The 13,659-nt window shown below is 37.4% G+C and overlaps 1 protein-coding gene across 1 annotated transcript in view; it reads left to right on the top strand.

Moving 5' to 3' along the window:
* The window catches only part of LOC149926795 (b(0,+)-type amino acid transporter 1-like), a 143,417-nt gene that overhangs the window by 125,458 nt on the left and 4,300 nt on the right, over window positions 1–13,659 (top strand). Inside the window, exon 12 of the mRNA XM_090158416.1 lies at window positions 3,681–3,830. Within this exon, the coding sequence (XP_090014542.1) occupies window positions 3,681–3,830 (150 nt within the window). The remainder of the gene's footprint in view (window positions 1–3,680; window positions 3,831–13,659) is intronic.

A 13,659-nucleotide genomic window follows, 5' to 3' on the forward strand; every position in this document is an offset into this window, starting at 1 on the left:
AAGTCACCATTTTCGGCCCTATGTACCCCATTTCGGACCAAAAGTACCCCAAACTGGACCTATTAGCTTTATTGTAATGTTAAACTCTCATAGAGATTCCCCTAAAAGAAAAAAACTTGCGGTCCAATTTTGGGTACATGAATTATTTCGGAGAGGGAATCCATGTTTTAAATTCAAATTAACCGCGCGCCCGGGCAATCCGCGCCTCCCAGGTAATCCGCGCACGCGCGCGCTATCTTCCTACCTAGGTTATTAATCATACAACTTACATAATTTCCACTTATTTCGTACGATAAAACGCGATCGAGATATTCGTTTTAAGAAATACTCGTGAGATTGGTTCAAGTGTCAAGCATATTTAAGTACTACAATGATATTAAAATGAAGTTTAAAAATATTTCCATTCTACTTTAACAACGAATATTCCATGACGTCAAAACACTCTTAAATTCAAATTAACCGCGTCCCCCGGGGTAATCTGCGCACGCGTCGCCTAGGTTATCAATTTTTACATCATTTCAACTTATTCCATACGATAAAACTTGATAAGATATACGTTCAAGTATCTTTCGAGATAAGCGTAGATAAATGAACAAGTTGGCCTGGACACAATATGTTGATATACGAAAAAACAAATCGTCGCGAGAAATATCAGAAATACATTGACTTTTTGACGATTTTACCCCCATTTCATCCCTTAAATCCCGGATTTCGATCCCGAACCCAAACCCGAACCCGGGTTCGGAGCCTCGCCCTTACTTTCCCTCTACTATAATTAAAAAAATTAAATCTAATTAAAAAGATTAAATCTAATTAAAATGATTAAATCTAATTAAAATGATTAGATCATGATTAGAATGATTAAATCTCGTTCAAATGATTAAATCCTGGTTAAAAAGATTAGATCATGATTAGAATGATTAAATCGCGTTTAAATCGTGATTAGATTTTCTAATCTTGATTAGTTTTTTTAATCTTGATTACCCTTATTTAATCACGATTACCCCGATTTAATCACGATTACCCCGATTTAATCACGATTACCCCGATTTAATCACGATTACCCCGATTTAATCACGATTACCCCGATTTAATCATTTTACTATGATTAAGACGCACCCAAAATGGAAGTGACCTGCCCCTCGGTATCTACCGAAATTACAAAATATCGTTTTGGTGATTTAGAAATTTCTACGGTGCTTTTAAAAAAATGGCCTTAAACACCAAACCGGCAGAATCAGATCAGTTTCTCCTGAACGTTGGATTCTGAAATAAAATATATTGGATATATTTAAAGCTATTTCAGCTTCTAAACTATACCGCTTGAATGAAAATAGTCTCAATCGAAAAAACGTCTGCTAAAACGAGCAACGACTTGTTTTTAACGTAAGTAGCGCCAATCACCCTAGCTTCTGATAAATGTACTGGTAGAAATACTTAAAAGCAACTGTCGGCTCTATCACTGCCACCTGTATTATGAAAAGGCCCCTATTATTAGAGATGGCCATGAATCTTTCCGATTCTTCAAAAAAAAAGATACTTTAGTGGAGAGCGTGGTGCCATCTATTAATGGCAAAGGAAGTTAAAATTCAAAACAGCCAAATGATAACGTCGTCAGAGAGCCATTGTACAGTATTATATTTAAACAACTTATCTATTTAGTTAACTTTAACCTAAATTATAAATCCCATGAAAAAATTGTTTAAAATTACTGTATTTAAACAATAAATTAAACAATTTAAAAAAAACAATAACGGACTAACCCCTAACCCTATGCATTAACACTAGCTTCAAAATATAGTCCACCACTGTTGCATAGTGAAAAATTACTGTAATTTATGTTATCGAATATTGACCAATTTACAAACGATTGAAATCAAAGCGAGGGGTACCTATATGTACCGCCTTTTGAGTCAAAATGAAGCTTAACTCTCGTTTTTATTTCGACGCTAGCGACATCTCTTGAAAAAAAGAGCTACTCGACGTCGGGCCGACACTTGCTTTAATACTTAAACGCACTCTCGCCAGCTGAATTTTCTCACATAGGTAGCTTTTAGTTCTTTTATTAAAAAGAGATGGCGATGGAGTCTATCGCGACGCATGCTACGAGCTATTCCAATCTCACTTTAATCTTTATTGTGAAAGTCTAACCTTAGAGTAAAAGTATATGTGGGAAGGAATGAAATATATGCCCCAAAGAGTTAGAAATCAGTCACTCCAGGGGGCTGAAAATCCTCTCTCCGCTACCTTTGGCTGTACAGCATAGTTACTCTCATTGCCGCTACTATATATGGAAAATATTGAAAGAAAATAAGTAGTCCCGAACTTGACGCTAACACAAATTTTGAGCTTGCGAGAGTGCGTTTAATTGAAATTTACAATTTACAAAAAAAAATATTTTAAAGATTTTAGCATGATTTATGGGTTAAATTTATATGTTAAATAAATTATTTTTAACTTTCTAAGAAAGGTTTTTTTGAGATTTTAAACATTGAAAAATTGAAAATAAAAACAGTATAAATGCACTTAACCGCTAAACTAGGCAAGATAATTTCTTTATAAGTACTAGTGGAATTTTAGAATCTTAAAGAGCTCTGCGTTTAAAGCATTTTGATTATGCTTTCAAAACCACAATGCAGAAAATATATGCCTTAAATCTTTGACCGTGTAAATCAAGTTTAAAATGTTTAACCTTTGAGCTTGGCGTGTACAAGTAAAAATCTTCAATTTTATTTTTCGATTTCCTCTTAAAGTATAATTCTCACTTCTCGAAAAAAATAAATATTTTTTAGTACCTCAAAAACCAAAAATAACTCAGAAATCGATTAAAATAATTCGTTAGATGAAATCAAAAGTAAATGAACCGAAGTTATCAGACTGCTATCATCCCCGTGTTGGAGGCGTTTTCCTCATGAAGTTACATTTTGACCTCGAATTTGAAATTTTTGTTTTTGTGAAACCATTTTTTATACATAGAAATGGCTATACCCACAATTCCCAAGTGCAATTTATCGCGTCAAAAGACGGAGATGGAAATTAACTATTATTTGACTCAATTTTCTCATCATTTCCATAAGGAATACGCCCTCCGATTCTGAGCGCTATTTTGATAACTTCGGTTCATTTACTTCTGATGAAATTTCAATAAAATCTAAGGACAATATAATAAGAAAATCTCAATTTAAAATTATGCCGAAATTTTCTTGAAGTACTTTGAATTTTAATAACACAAAATACGTTAAATTTATATTCTGACATAAATACAAATTGCGAAAATCAATAAAAACCCATTAAGAGCTTCCAAGCTAATAAATGTATAAATTATAAAACAAAATGACAAGACTTTGTCTTTCAAGTTTTAAGAGTACGCGAAACTAATTAAACAAGAAAAAGCTCTTTAGCTAATTCTTCTAATTAGACTCAACGTCCACCTCGTTCACCTCGCTGTCTTACCGTAGTTGATTCGTCTTACAATGTTAGTTCAAAGAAAGACATTTCTAAATACTTTGGAAAAAATGGAAGCAACGGCTTAAGGAAATCCAAAGGCTTAAAATTAATGGTTTATCGTATTATTGGAATTTTTTTTAAATTTGATTTTTTTTTAACACATGGGTAGAAAGAAAAAAAATCAAAAAGGAACTTAATATTGATTTTGTTGTCGCGTGTGTTATAAAATGCAGGCCCTTATCGCCTTAATAATGATCATTCCTGGGAACATCGGCAGCCTGATCGACTTCTTCAGTTTCACGGCTTGGCTCTTCTACGGAGGGACCATGCTGGCCTTGATCGTCATGCGCTGGACCAAAAGAGACTGCCCCAGACCTTTTAAGGTAATATCCTCATTTATCATCTCCCTGCCACCCCGACCCCCCGACCCGCCGACCCCCTTTCTCTATTCTCAGACCTGCAAATTCCTTGTTATCAATATTATAAGTCCCGTTCCTCAACAGGGTTTATATCGATGCCCAACCTGCAGGGTTGCCAGGAAAGTAGCCCAAATTAACCCGAAAATAGCACAAATAATTTTCAATTTAAACGCGGCTTTTTGGACGTAAACCCTAGACCTAACCCGGGTTTTGGATATCGAAGTTTTTGGCGGGTCGGGTCGGGTTTAATTTTATTAAAAAAATTTGGGCCTGGGTCGACCTTTTTTTAAACGGATAATAATAATAATAATAATAATCAGCGAGGCTAATACCCTAGGTCTAAGTCATCAAGTGACTTTTAAAGCCATTAATTCGGGTGGCCGGGTTACAATGCGTATAGGAGGATTGTGGCAAGCCCTTCAAGCCACGCGAGCCAACAGCTCCCTACACTAACTATTACCGTTAACCTCGACAAGTTTTTATGGAAGGGGAAACCAAAGAACTCGGGGGAAAACCTCCTAAACCAGTCAGGCTTTTTACATGACACTGACCAGGTCGGGTCCGGCTTTTTACATAACACTGACCAGGTCGGGTTGCGCTCTTTACATAACACTGACCAGGTTAGGTCGAGCTTTTAACAAAATACTGACCAGGTCGGGTCGGGCTTTTTACGTAACACTGAGCAGGTCGGGTTGGACGTTTTACGTAACACGAACCAGTTCGGGTCGGGCTTTTTGCATAACACTGATCAGGTCGGGTCGGGCTTTTTACATAACACTGACCAGGTCGGGTCGGACGTTTTACGTAACATGGACCAGTTCGGGTCGGGCTTTTTACATAACACTGACCAGGTCGGGTCGGACGTTTTACGTAACATGGACCAGTTCGGGTCGGGTTTTTTGCATGACACTGATAAGGTCGGGTCGGGCTTTTTACATAACACTGACCAGGTTGGGTCGGACGTTTTACGCAACATGGACCAGGTTGGGTCGGGCTTTTTGCATGACACTGATCAGGTCTGGTTGGGCTCTTTACATAACATTGACCAGGTAAGGTCGGGCTTTTTACATAAACGGGTTGGGCTCTTTACATAACACTGACCAGGTTGGGTCGAGCTTTTTACATAATACTGACCAGGTCGGGTCGGGATTTTAAATAATACTGACTAGGTCGGGTCGGGCTTTTTACATAACACTGTCCAGGTCGGGTCGGGCTTTTACATATTACTGACCAGGTCGGGTTGCGCTCTTTACATAACACTGACCAGGTTAGGTCGAGCTTTTAACAAAATACTGACCAGGTCGGGTCGGGCTTTTTACATAACACTGACCAGGTCGGGTCGGACGTTTTACGTAACATGGACCAGTTCGGGTCGAGCTTTTTGCATGACACTGATCAGGTCGGGTCGGGCTTTTTACATAACACTGACCAGGTCGGGTCGGACGTTTTACGTAACATGGACCAGTTCGGGTCGGGCTTTTTGCATGACACTGATAAGGTCGGGTCGAGCTTTTTACATAACACTGACCAGGTCGGGTCGGACGTTTTACGTAACATGGACCAGTTCGGGTCGGGCTTTTTGCATGACACTGATCAGGTCGGGTCGGGCTTTTTACATAACACTGACCAGGTCGGGTCGGACGTTTTACGTAACATGGACCAGTTCGGGTCGGGCTTTTTGCATGACACTGATCAGGTCGGGTCGGGCTTTTTACATAACACTGAGCAGGTCGGGTTGGACGTTTTACGTAACACGGACCAGTTCGGGTCGGGCTTTTTGCATGACACTGATCAGGTCGGGTCGGGCTTTTTACATAACACTGACCAGGTCGGGTCGGACGTTTTACGTAACATGGACCAGGTTGGGTCGGACGTTTTACGCAACATGGACCAGGTTGGGTCGGGCTTTTTGCATGACACTGATCAGGTCTGGTTGGGCTCTTTACATAACATTGACCAGGTCAGGTCGGGCTTTTTACATAAACGGGTTGGGCTCTTTACATAACACTGACCAGGTTGGGTCGAGCTTTTTACATAATACTGACCAGGTCGGGTCGGGATTTTAAATAATACTGACTAGGTCGGGTCGGGCTTTTTACATAACACTGTCCAGGTCGGGTCGGGCTTTTACATATTACTGACCAGGTCGGGTCGGGCTTTTTACATGACACTGAACAGGTCGGGTCGGGCTTTTTACATAACACTGACCAGGTCGGGTTGCGCTCTTTACATAACACTGACCAGGTTGGGTCGAGCTTTTAACATAATACTGACCAGGTCGGGTTGGGATTTTTACATAATACTGACCAGATCGGGTCGGGCTTTTTACATAACACTGACCAGGTCGGGTCGGGCGTTTTACGTAACATGGACCATTTCGGGTCGGGCTTTTTATATATCAGTGATCGGACCTTCAGTCTCTACATACAGAAAGCGAATCATTATCACTAATTTTGTTCAGTTTCTCAAAGAGCTCCAAGCGCCATCTACTGACAAATTTTGAATCTGGGAGGCCGCTCTAGCATTTAGTACAAGCGTATACTATAAACATAAAAAGTGCAAGTTTTTTTAGTCGGGTCGGGTTTCAATTTTTTTTGGGCCTGTTCGGGTCGGGTTTAAAATTTTAAAAATTTCTCGGGCCGGGCCGGGTCGGGCCGGTTTTTCGAAATGAATAATTTTGGTGGGCCGAGTCGGGTTGGATTTTCGAAATAAATAATTTTGGCGGACCGAGTCGGGTCGGATTTTCGAAATAAGTAATGTTGTCGGACCGAGTCGGGTCGGATTTCAATTTTGTATTTTTAATTGGGTCGGGCTTTAAAACTAGCCGGCCCGACTCATCTCTAGTAAGCCCCTAATGAATCGATTCAAGTAGTCAAGTCTACAAATCATTCGGAAATCAACCGGAATGCAGTACGTAAATCACTGAAACATTATGATAAGATAAACTACTTGAAATAGGTCGACTCTAAAATTGCTAACAGGGAAACAAACATATCGAATGAATTCCTTAGAACAACGGTTTTAATGATATTATTTAATTTAAACTGTTTTGCAGTAAGGGAATAAATTCTTAGTGATTTTTTTAACAATAACATTATTTCCTAGAGACGCTTTATCTTAGACAATATTCAGCTTGAAAAATCATTATTATTCGCGGTTTTTAGAACATTCAAAATTTCTACGTTCAATAATATACTCAGTTGCAGGTTAAAAATTACAAAATATCTAGTATATTTTGTGGAAAGATATTAGCCTGACTTTCCGGTAAATTGGTGTCGGGAATTTCGAATTTCACCTATTTTCTGTGGAATTCCGAAAGGTTCCCACGCGCGAAATATTAATCCATTTTAGAAATGTCTATTGCGTAAATTTCAAAGTCATCAATAAATATTTTATGTAGATTATTATTTTGAAGCTTCACTATAGCCAATAATGTATTTATTTATACCTAGGGAGAATGTCTATGTCGAGACGGTTTTTAGCCTTTCTCTCAATCCACCCGTTGGTCCCTCCAGTACGCTCCTCCGCTTAAAATAAAACGAATAGTCCCGGTATTTCATTGGCTGCTTAAAATTTACGTCACCTAACGCGATGGAAATCAAACGCCGGTGACGTTTTGTCTTTCCCCCCGCGCGATACGGGGGAAAGGCGTTCAACGTGCCCGGCGACTGTCGCAACTTAAAGGGGCCGGAAAGTGGGGTTTTGAAAAACGTCATCCGTGACGTCATGAACGAAATTTGGCGCGTAGAACTACTTTTTCTCAAGTTCACGAAGACGTAAACAGGCACTGCTGTGTTGGTATTTTTGTACGAAGAAATCCAGCGTGGTCTTGGTTAGTGTTAGCTGAGCTCGTAGGAAGGTTTAAAATTTCATTTATCTTTATTGAGAAATAGTTTAGTGAACAACAAATGTTTAACGAAAAATTAATTTGAGCGATAAGGTCTTTTGATAGTAGTGTGTTCGTAATTTTTAAATTATTATTTGCGAGTTTCATCGAAATTTGTAAAAAAAACGCTAGATGAATCGAAGCCAATTTCTAAGGGCCTTGGTTTCACTTGAGCATTTTGATAATCCTTAGTACTCAACCACAATTGACAGTTCTTTTGCCTTTTCCCACTTATCTAATTCATCAACAAGAGATATTTTCGTATCATCGCGTTTCCGTTTTTTATTTGAATTGAACTCGTTCATTATAATTAAATAAATATGAAAATACTAGAACCAAAACCACGTCCACGAAGGCCCGAATATCTTAGTTCGCGTATGAATACCGGTCACTAGTCTCTCTCGACTCTCGAGTCGCTCCGCACTATTTTCAAAACATCTCCGTCAGAGCCAAATTCCTCAAGCGGGGAAAACAGAAAATAAAGCAGGGTCCGGATTTTTTTGGAGATACCACGTCACTAGACGATTTCAAAACCCCACTTTCCAGCCCCTTTAATCATTCTTCCTAATAATAAATAAATACATTCTTGCTATAGCGTATTGTTAGTATTGTGCTCCTAAACCATAATCAAATCGCACGTTTAGGTACGTCAACGTGGTAAAACCGTCATTACCCGTTCTATACTTACCCTGGACTCGCCAAACCGTATTTTGTAAGGTATGCCTCACTTGTAGTACTAAAAATAAACTATTACAACTGTTTCTAAATGTTATCTATGTTAATTAATTAATTATCACTTTTAAATGTAACGTGATAGCCGGTATCTTTCCGCCAAATGTACTAGATATTTTGTCTTTCTTAACCTGCGTATAGTGGTGCCATCTGGTAATACTTCTGGTATTTAAAAATCAACGTCTAATGGGGATAGCGATCGAAATATTATTATCCTATGTCTATCGATCGATAATCAGATTTTAATCCATTTTCGAAATTAACACTTTGGGAATTGCTGGTCTACGTGTTGCATGATGTAAAATCTCTTAGATCGATTAGAGGTTAATACTTGTTGAGCCTGGCTCCTTTGTCCTTTAGGCCATTCAGTGGCGTAGCCAGGATTTTCGTTTGGGGGGAGGTAGAAATTTAAAAAAATTAATAAGCCTGCTTTACAATGGTTCAAATCAAAGTATTTTATTTTTTTGAGTTAAGTCGGTTGTCAAGGGGCCAAGTCTTCAAGCGACTTATAGCCCCTTTTTGTCATTAATAAAATTAACAATTTTTTGATTAATAAAGAAAAAACAAACAAACATTAAAAAAAATTAACAAATTTGAAATAAATAAAAAATAAAAAAGAAATAAAAGAGTATAAACAAAAACGAGAAAAAAAAATATTAACTCATTAACATCATATAAAAAAGGTCTTGGAAGATTAAATTTATTTAAAGACTACATTTAAAAGCTATTTAGTATTATGTTTTTAAAAGAACTTGTGACTGCACTTATAGTTCTAAGACCTTGTATGTTTGTATAGTACATATTAAATAAAATAACTCCTTGGTAGAATACAGAACTAAGTTTTTTCATTGTGCGACACATCGGAGGTTTTAATAATTTTTTTTGTCTGGTTAGGCGTTTTTCTATATTGAATTCAAATAAGGGGGTACACATAAGGCTTATATTTTTGTAAATAAATTTTAGACATGACATTTTATATAGTTGTTCAATATTTAAAAGTCTACTTTTTGTATATAAGGGTTTTGATGGAGCAAGCCAGTTTAGATTATAGATTCCTCTTAGGGCTCGTTTTTGTAGAGTTTTAACTCTATTTAAATTATTATTTGAGGTATTACCCCAGATCACAATTCCGTAGCTTAGATGAGAATAGAAAAAACTAAAGTAAAGGTTAAACAGAGCACTCCTTGGAAAGAACTCTTTACATTTTCTAATAATATAAGTTGCGCCAGCCAGTTTTTTACATAAGTAATTTATATGACTATTCCATGTTAGTGTATCGTCCAACCATACCCCTAAATATTTAAATTTATGTACTCTTTTTATTTCAACTCCATTTATAATTATTTTACAGACCGAGTCAATTATTTTCTTATTCCTATTCGCAAAATCATATACTCCGTTTTTAGTTTATTTAATTTTAAACCATTATTTTCTATCCAGTTATTTATAACCCTTAGAAGCTCATTCCCTTTATTTGTTAGAAGATCTAAATTCGTCCCTGCAAGCATTAAAATTGTGTCATCTGCATAAAGTTTTAGGAGTTGGGCAGGTATTGTTTTGGTGATATCATCTAAGTTGAATAGTAGGGGTGATAAAATAGATCCCTGTGGAATGCCTATAGATATTTTCCTGGGGCTCGATAAATTTTTGTTTACTTTTGTTACGCAAATTCTATTAGTTAAATAATTTTTTATCCAATCGTACGCCCGGCCTCTGATGCCCAGTCTGTATATTTGTTTTTTAAATTCGTTACCCTCCCCCCTAAATAAAATACTGGCAACGCTACTGGGAAGGGTATACATTTATTTACGAGAATGAAGGTCACCTGGTGAAAGTTGCGAGAACTAAAAAGGTATAAATAATAAATAATAACCAGCTAGGCTAATACCCAAGGCACCACCTTAGGCCTAAGTCATCAAGCGACTTTTGAAGCCTTTTAATTCAGGTGGCCGGGTTACAATGCGTAGGAGGGTGGTGGAAAGCCCTGCATGCCACGCGAGCCAACAGCTCCCTATTGCAAAAGGCTAACGGGCTTATGGATTTTTAGATACTCTTCAGAAATGTTATCGCGATCTATCTACGCTATAATACAGAGGACGTAAAACAGACCAGATAGTGGGTACATAGGCTATACCAGTCTAGTCTTCTATATGCTCTACATAGATATCGTATCATTCAGTAAATCTTATCATTGGAAAGTAAAGGAACTGCTAATTTTGTCACTTTTGCGGGGTTGTCACAATGTTTTCTGGTTAAATTTTTCCAATTTTTCCCTTGTTTCCCTGATTATTTTTAGAAATTTTCCCGGAATATATTTAGAGATTTCCCCGGAATATTTTTAGAGATTTTCCCGGATTATTTTTAGAGATTTTCCCGGAGTATTTTTAGAGATTTTCCCGGATTATTTTTAGAGATTTTCCCGGAGTATTTTTAGAGATTTTCCCGGAGTATTTTTAGATATTTTCCCGGAGTATTTTTAGATATTTTCCCGGAGTATTTTTAGAGATTTCCCCGGAGTATTTTTAGAGATTTTTCCGGATTATTTTTAGAGATTTTCCCGGAGTATTTTTTGAGATTTCCCGGAGTATTTTTAGAGATTTCCCCGGAGTATTTTTAGAGATTTCACCAGAGTATTTTTAGAGATTTTCCCGGATTATTTTTAGAGATTTTCCCGGATTATTTTTAGAGATTTTCCCGGATTATTTTTTCGAGATTTTCCCGGAGTATTTTTAGAGATTTTCCCGGAGTATTTTTAGAGATTTCCCCGGAGTATTTTTAGAGATTTCCCCGGAGTATTTTTAGAGATTTTCCCGGAGTATTTTTTAGAGATTTTCCCGGAGTATTTTTTAGAGATTTTCCCGGAATATTTTTAGAGATTTTCCCGGAATATTTTTAGAGATTTTCCCGGAGTATTTTTAGAGATTTTCCCGGAGTATTTTTAGAGATTTTCCCGGAGTATTTTTAGAGATTTCCCCGGAGTATTTTTAGAGATTTTCCCGGAGTATTTTTTAGAGATTTTCCCGGAATATTTTTAGAGATTTTCCCGGATTATTTTTTAGAGATTTTCCCGGATTATTTTTAGAGATTTTCCCGGAGTATTTTAGAGATTTTCCCGGAGTATTTTTAGAGATTTTCCCGGATTATTTTTAGAGATTTTCCCGGAGTATTTTTAGAGATTTTCCCGGAGTATTTTTAGAGATTTTCCCGGAGTATTTTTAGAGATTTCACCGGAGTATTTTTAGAGATTTCACCGGAGTATTTTTAGAGATTTTCCCGGAGTATTTTTAGAGATTTTCCCGGAGTATTTTTAAAGATTTTCCCGGAGTATTTTTAGAGATTTTCCCGGAGTATTTTTAGAGATTTTCCCGGAGTATTTTTAGAGATTTCCCCGGAGTATTTTTAGAGTTTTCCCGGAGTATTTTTAGAGATGTTCCCTGAGTATTTTTTGAGATGTCCCCTAAGTATTTTTAGATATTTTCCCGGAGTATTTTAAGGGGTTTTCCCCGAGCTCTTTGGTTTCCCCTTCCATAAAAACTTGTTGAGGTTAACGGTTATAGTGAGTGTAGGGAGCTGTTGGATCGCGTGGCTTGCAGGGCTTGCCACCACCCTCCTACGCATTGTAACCTGCCACCTGAATCATATGCCTTTAAAGGTCGCTCGATGACTTAGGGCTAAGGTAGTGCCTTGGGTATTAGCCTAGCTGATTATTATTATTATTACCAGAGATTGGTATTTTTAGAGATTTTCCCTGAGTATTTTTAAGGCATAAATTACACAACTTTTAATATTATAATTTACTTTTATCAGATGATAATGAATTTAATTCATCTTATACTTTAATATAAATGGTGACTCTTCAGGTTACGTTTTAACCTAAACATTTTTATTGCTACGTTTATAAACCCTAATTAGTTTAGATCAAATTCATAAAATGTTCAGAATAAATTTAAAATCCGCGATTCCTCTTTGACCTTTTCGTCCCTGACTTTAGCCCTGTTTTCCCTGACCCGTAGAGACCCCGGTTTTAGTCAATGTGAAACGCCCCATCGATATAAATTGGCAACACTACGGCTATCTATCATAATAGTCGATTATTAATTTCGCGAGTCGGTTACTCGTTCCTCCGATAAATTCAATTACATTCCAAACTCCTGATTGATGACTATACTTTGTTTTTGGGTCAGAAATTCTAGAATAGCCAAATTGGCTACAAATATTCGTTGACGGCAGTCCTGTATACAAATAAAATAGCCAAATTGGTTATAAATATTCGTTGACGGCAGTCCTGTATACAAATAAAATAGCCAAATTGGCTACAAATATTCGTTGACGGCAGTCCTGTATACAAATAAAATAGCCAAATTGGCTACAAATATTCGATGACGGCAGTCCTGTATAGCTTGGCGGCGGAAATAATATTTTGAGCGGAGAATTATCTAAGCTTCCACTCTGATCGATAGCGCCTTTCATTCTTTTCGCTTAAGCTAAGTTCTTGGCACTCTAAGTCCTATTTTGCAGATCTACTCGACCATCGCAATTCCATAAGGTATTCAAAACCAGCTTCCCTCTGACGTTTAAACAATAAAGAAATGGAGTTGCGCTGGACGGCTAGTTTCCCCCTTGTTACATAAAACTTTCACATAGACCCAATCGAAAATCAATTTTTCAAAGTCGATAATTTGTCTTCTACTATAAATCCTGCTTTACGTATATAATCCTATCTACAACGCTAACTTTTAATTATTTGAAAATCCAAGTATTTTCAAAATCGATGGGATCTAGGAGTACCAAACACATGGAGAACGCAGCTAGCCTGTAAACCCGCTAACGCAGTGATGTGTACGAATTTCATTGGATGAGCCTTTACGCTGAACGTTTTACGGGCGGGGGGGAAGACAATTTCCGAATTTTCCCTTTCCGATGGCAGCAGGCGCTAAGCCGTCTAGCCAATGAAATATGTACGCAAGAAAATGCACGACTTTTAACGAGTTGCTTTCTCCTTATGTGGGGTGCTGTGTTTGTTGTTCCTAGATGGGATGTACTAAAATCGAGAAAAATGTAATGCATAGGGTTAGCTCAACCACAGTAAAATATACAGGGTGTCTCGATTCGCATATAGTAAAAGCAGAAGTAAATGAGCCAAAGTAATCAGACTGCTATACTCCCCATGTTGGA

The sequence above is a fragment of the Leiobunum rupestre genome, chromosome 9, assembly GCF_980474605.1.
Source record: "Leiobunum rupestre chromosome 9, qqLeiRupe1.1.hap1, whole genome shotgun sequence".
Lineage (NCBI taxonomy): Eukaryota > Metazoa > Arthropoda > Arachnida > Opiliones > Sclerosomatidae > Leiobunum > Leiobunum rupestre.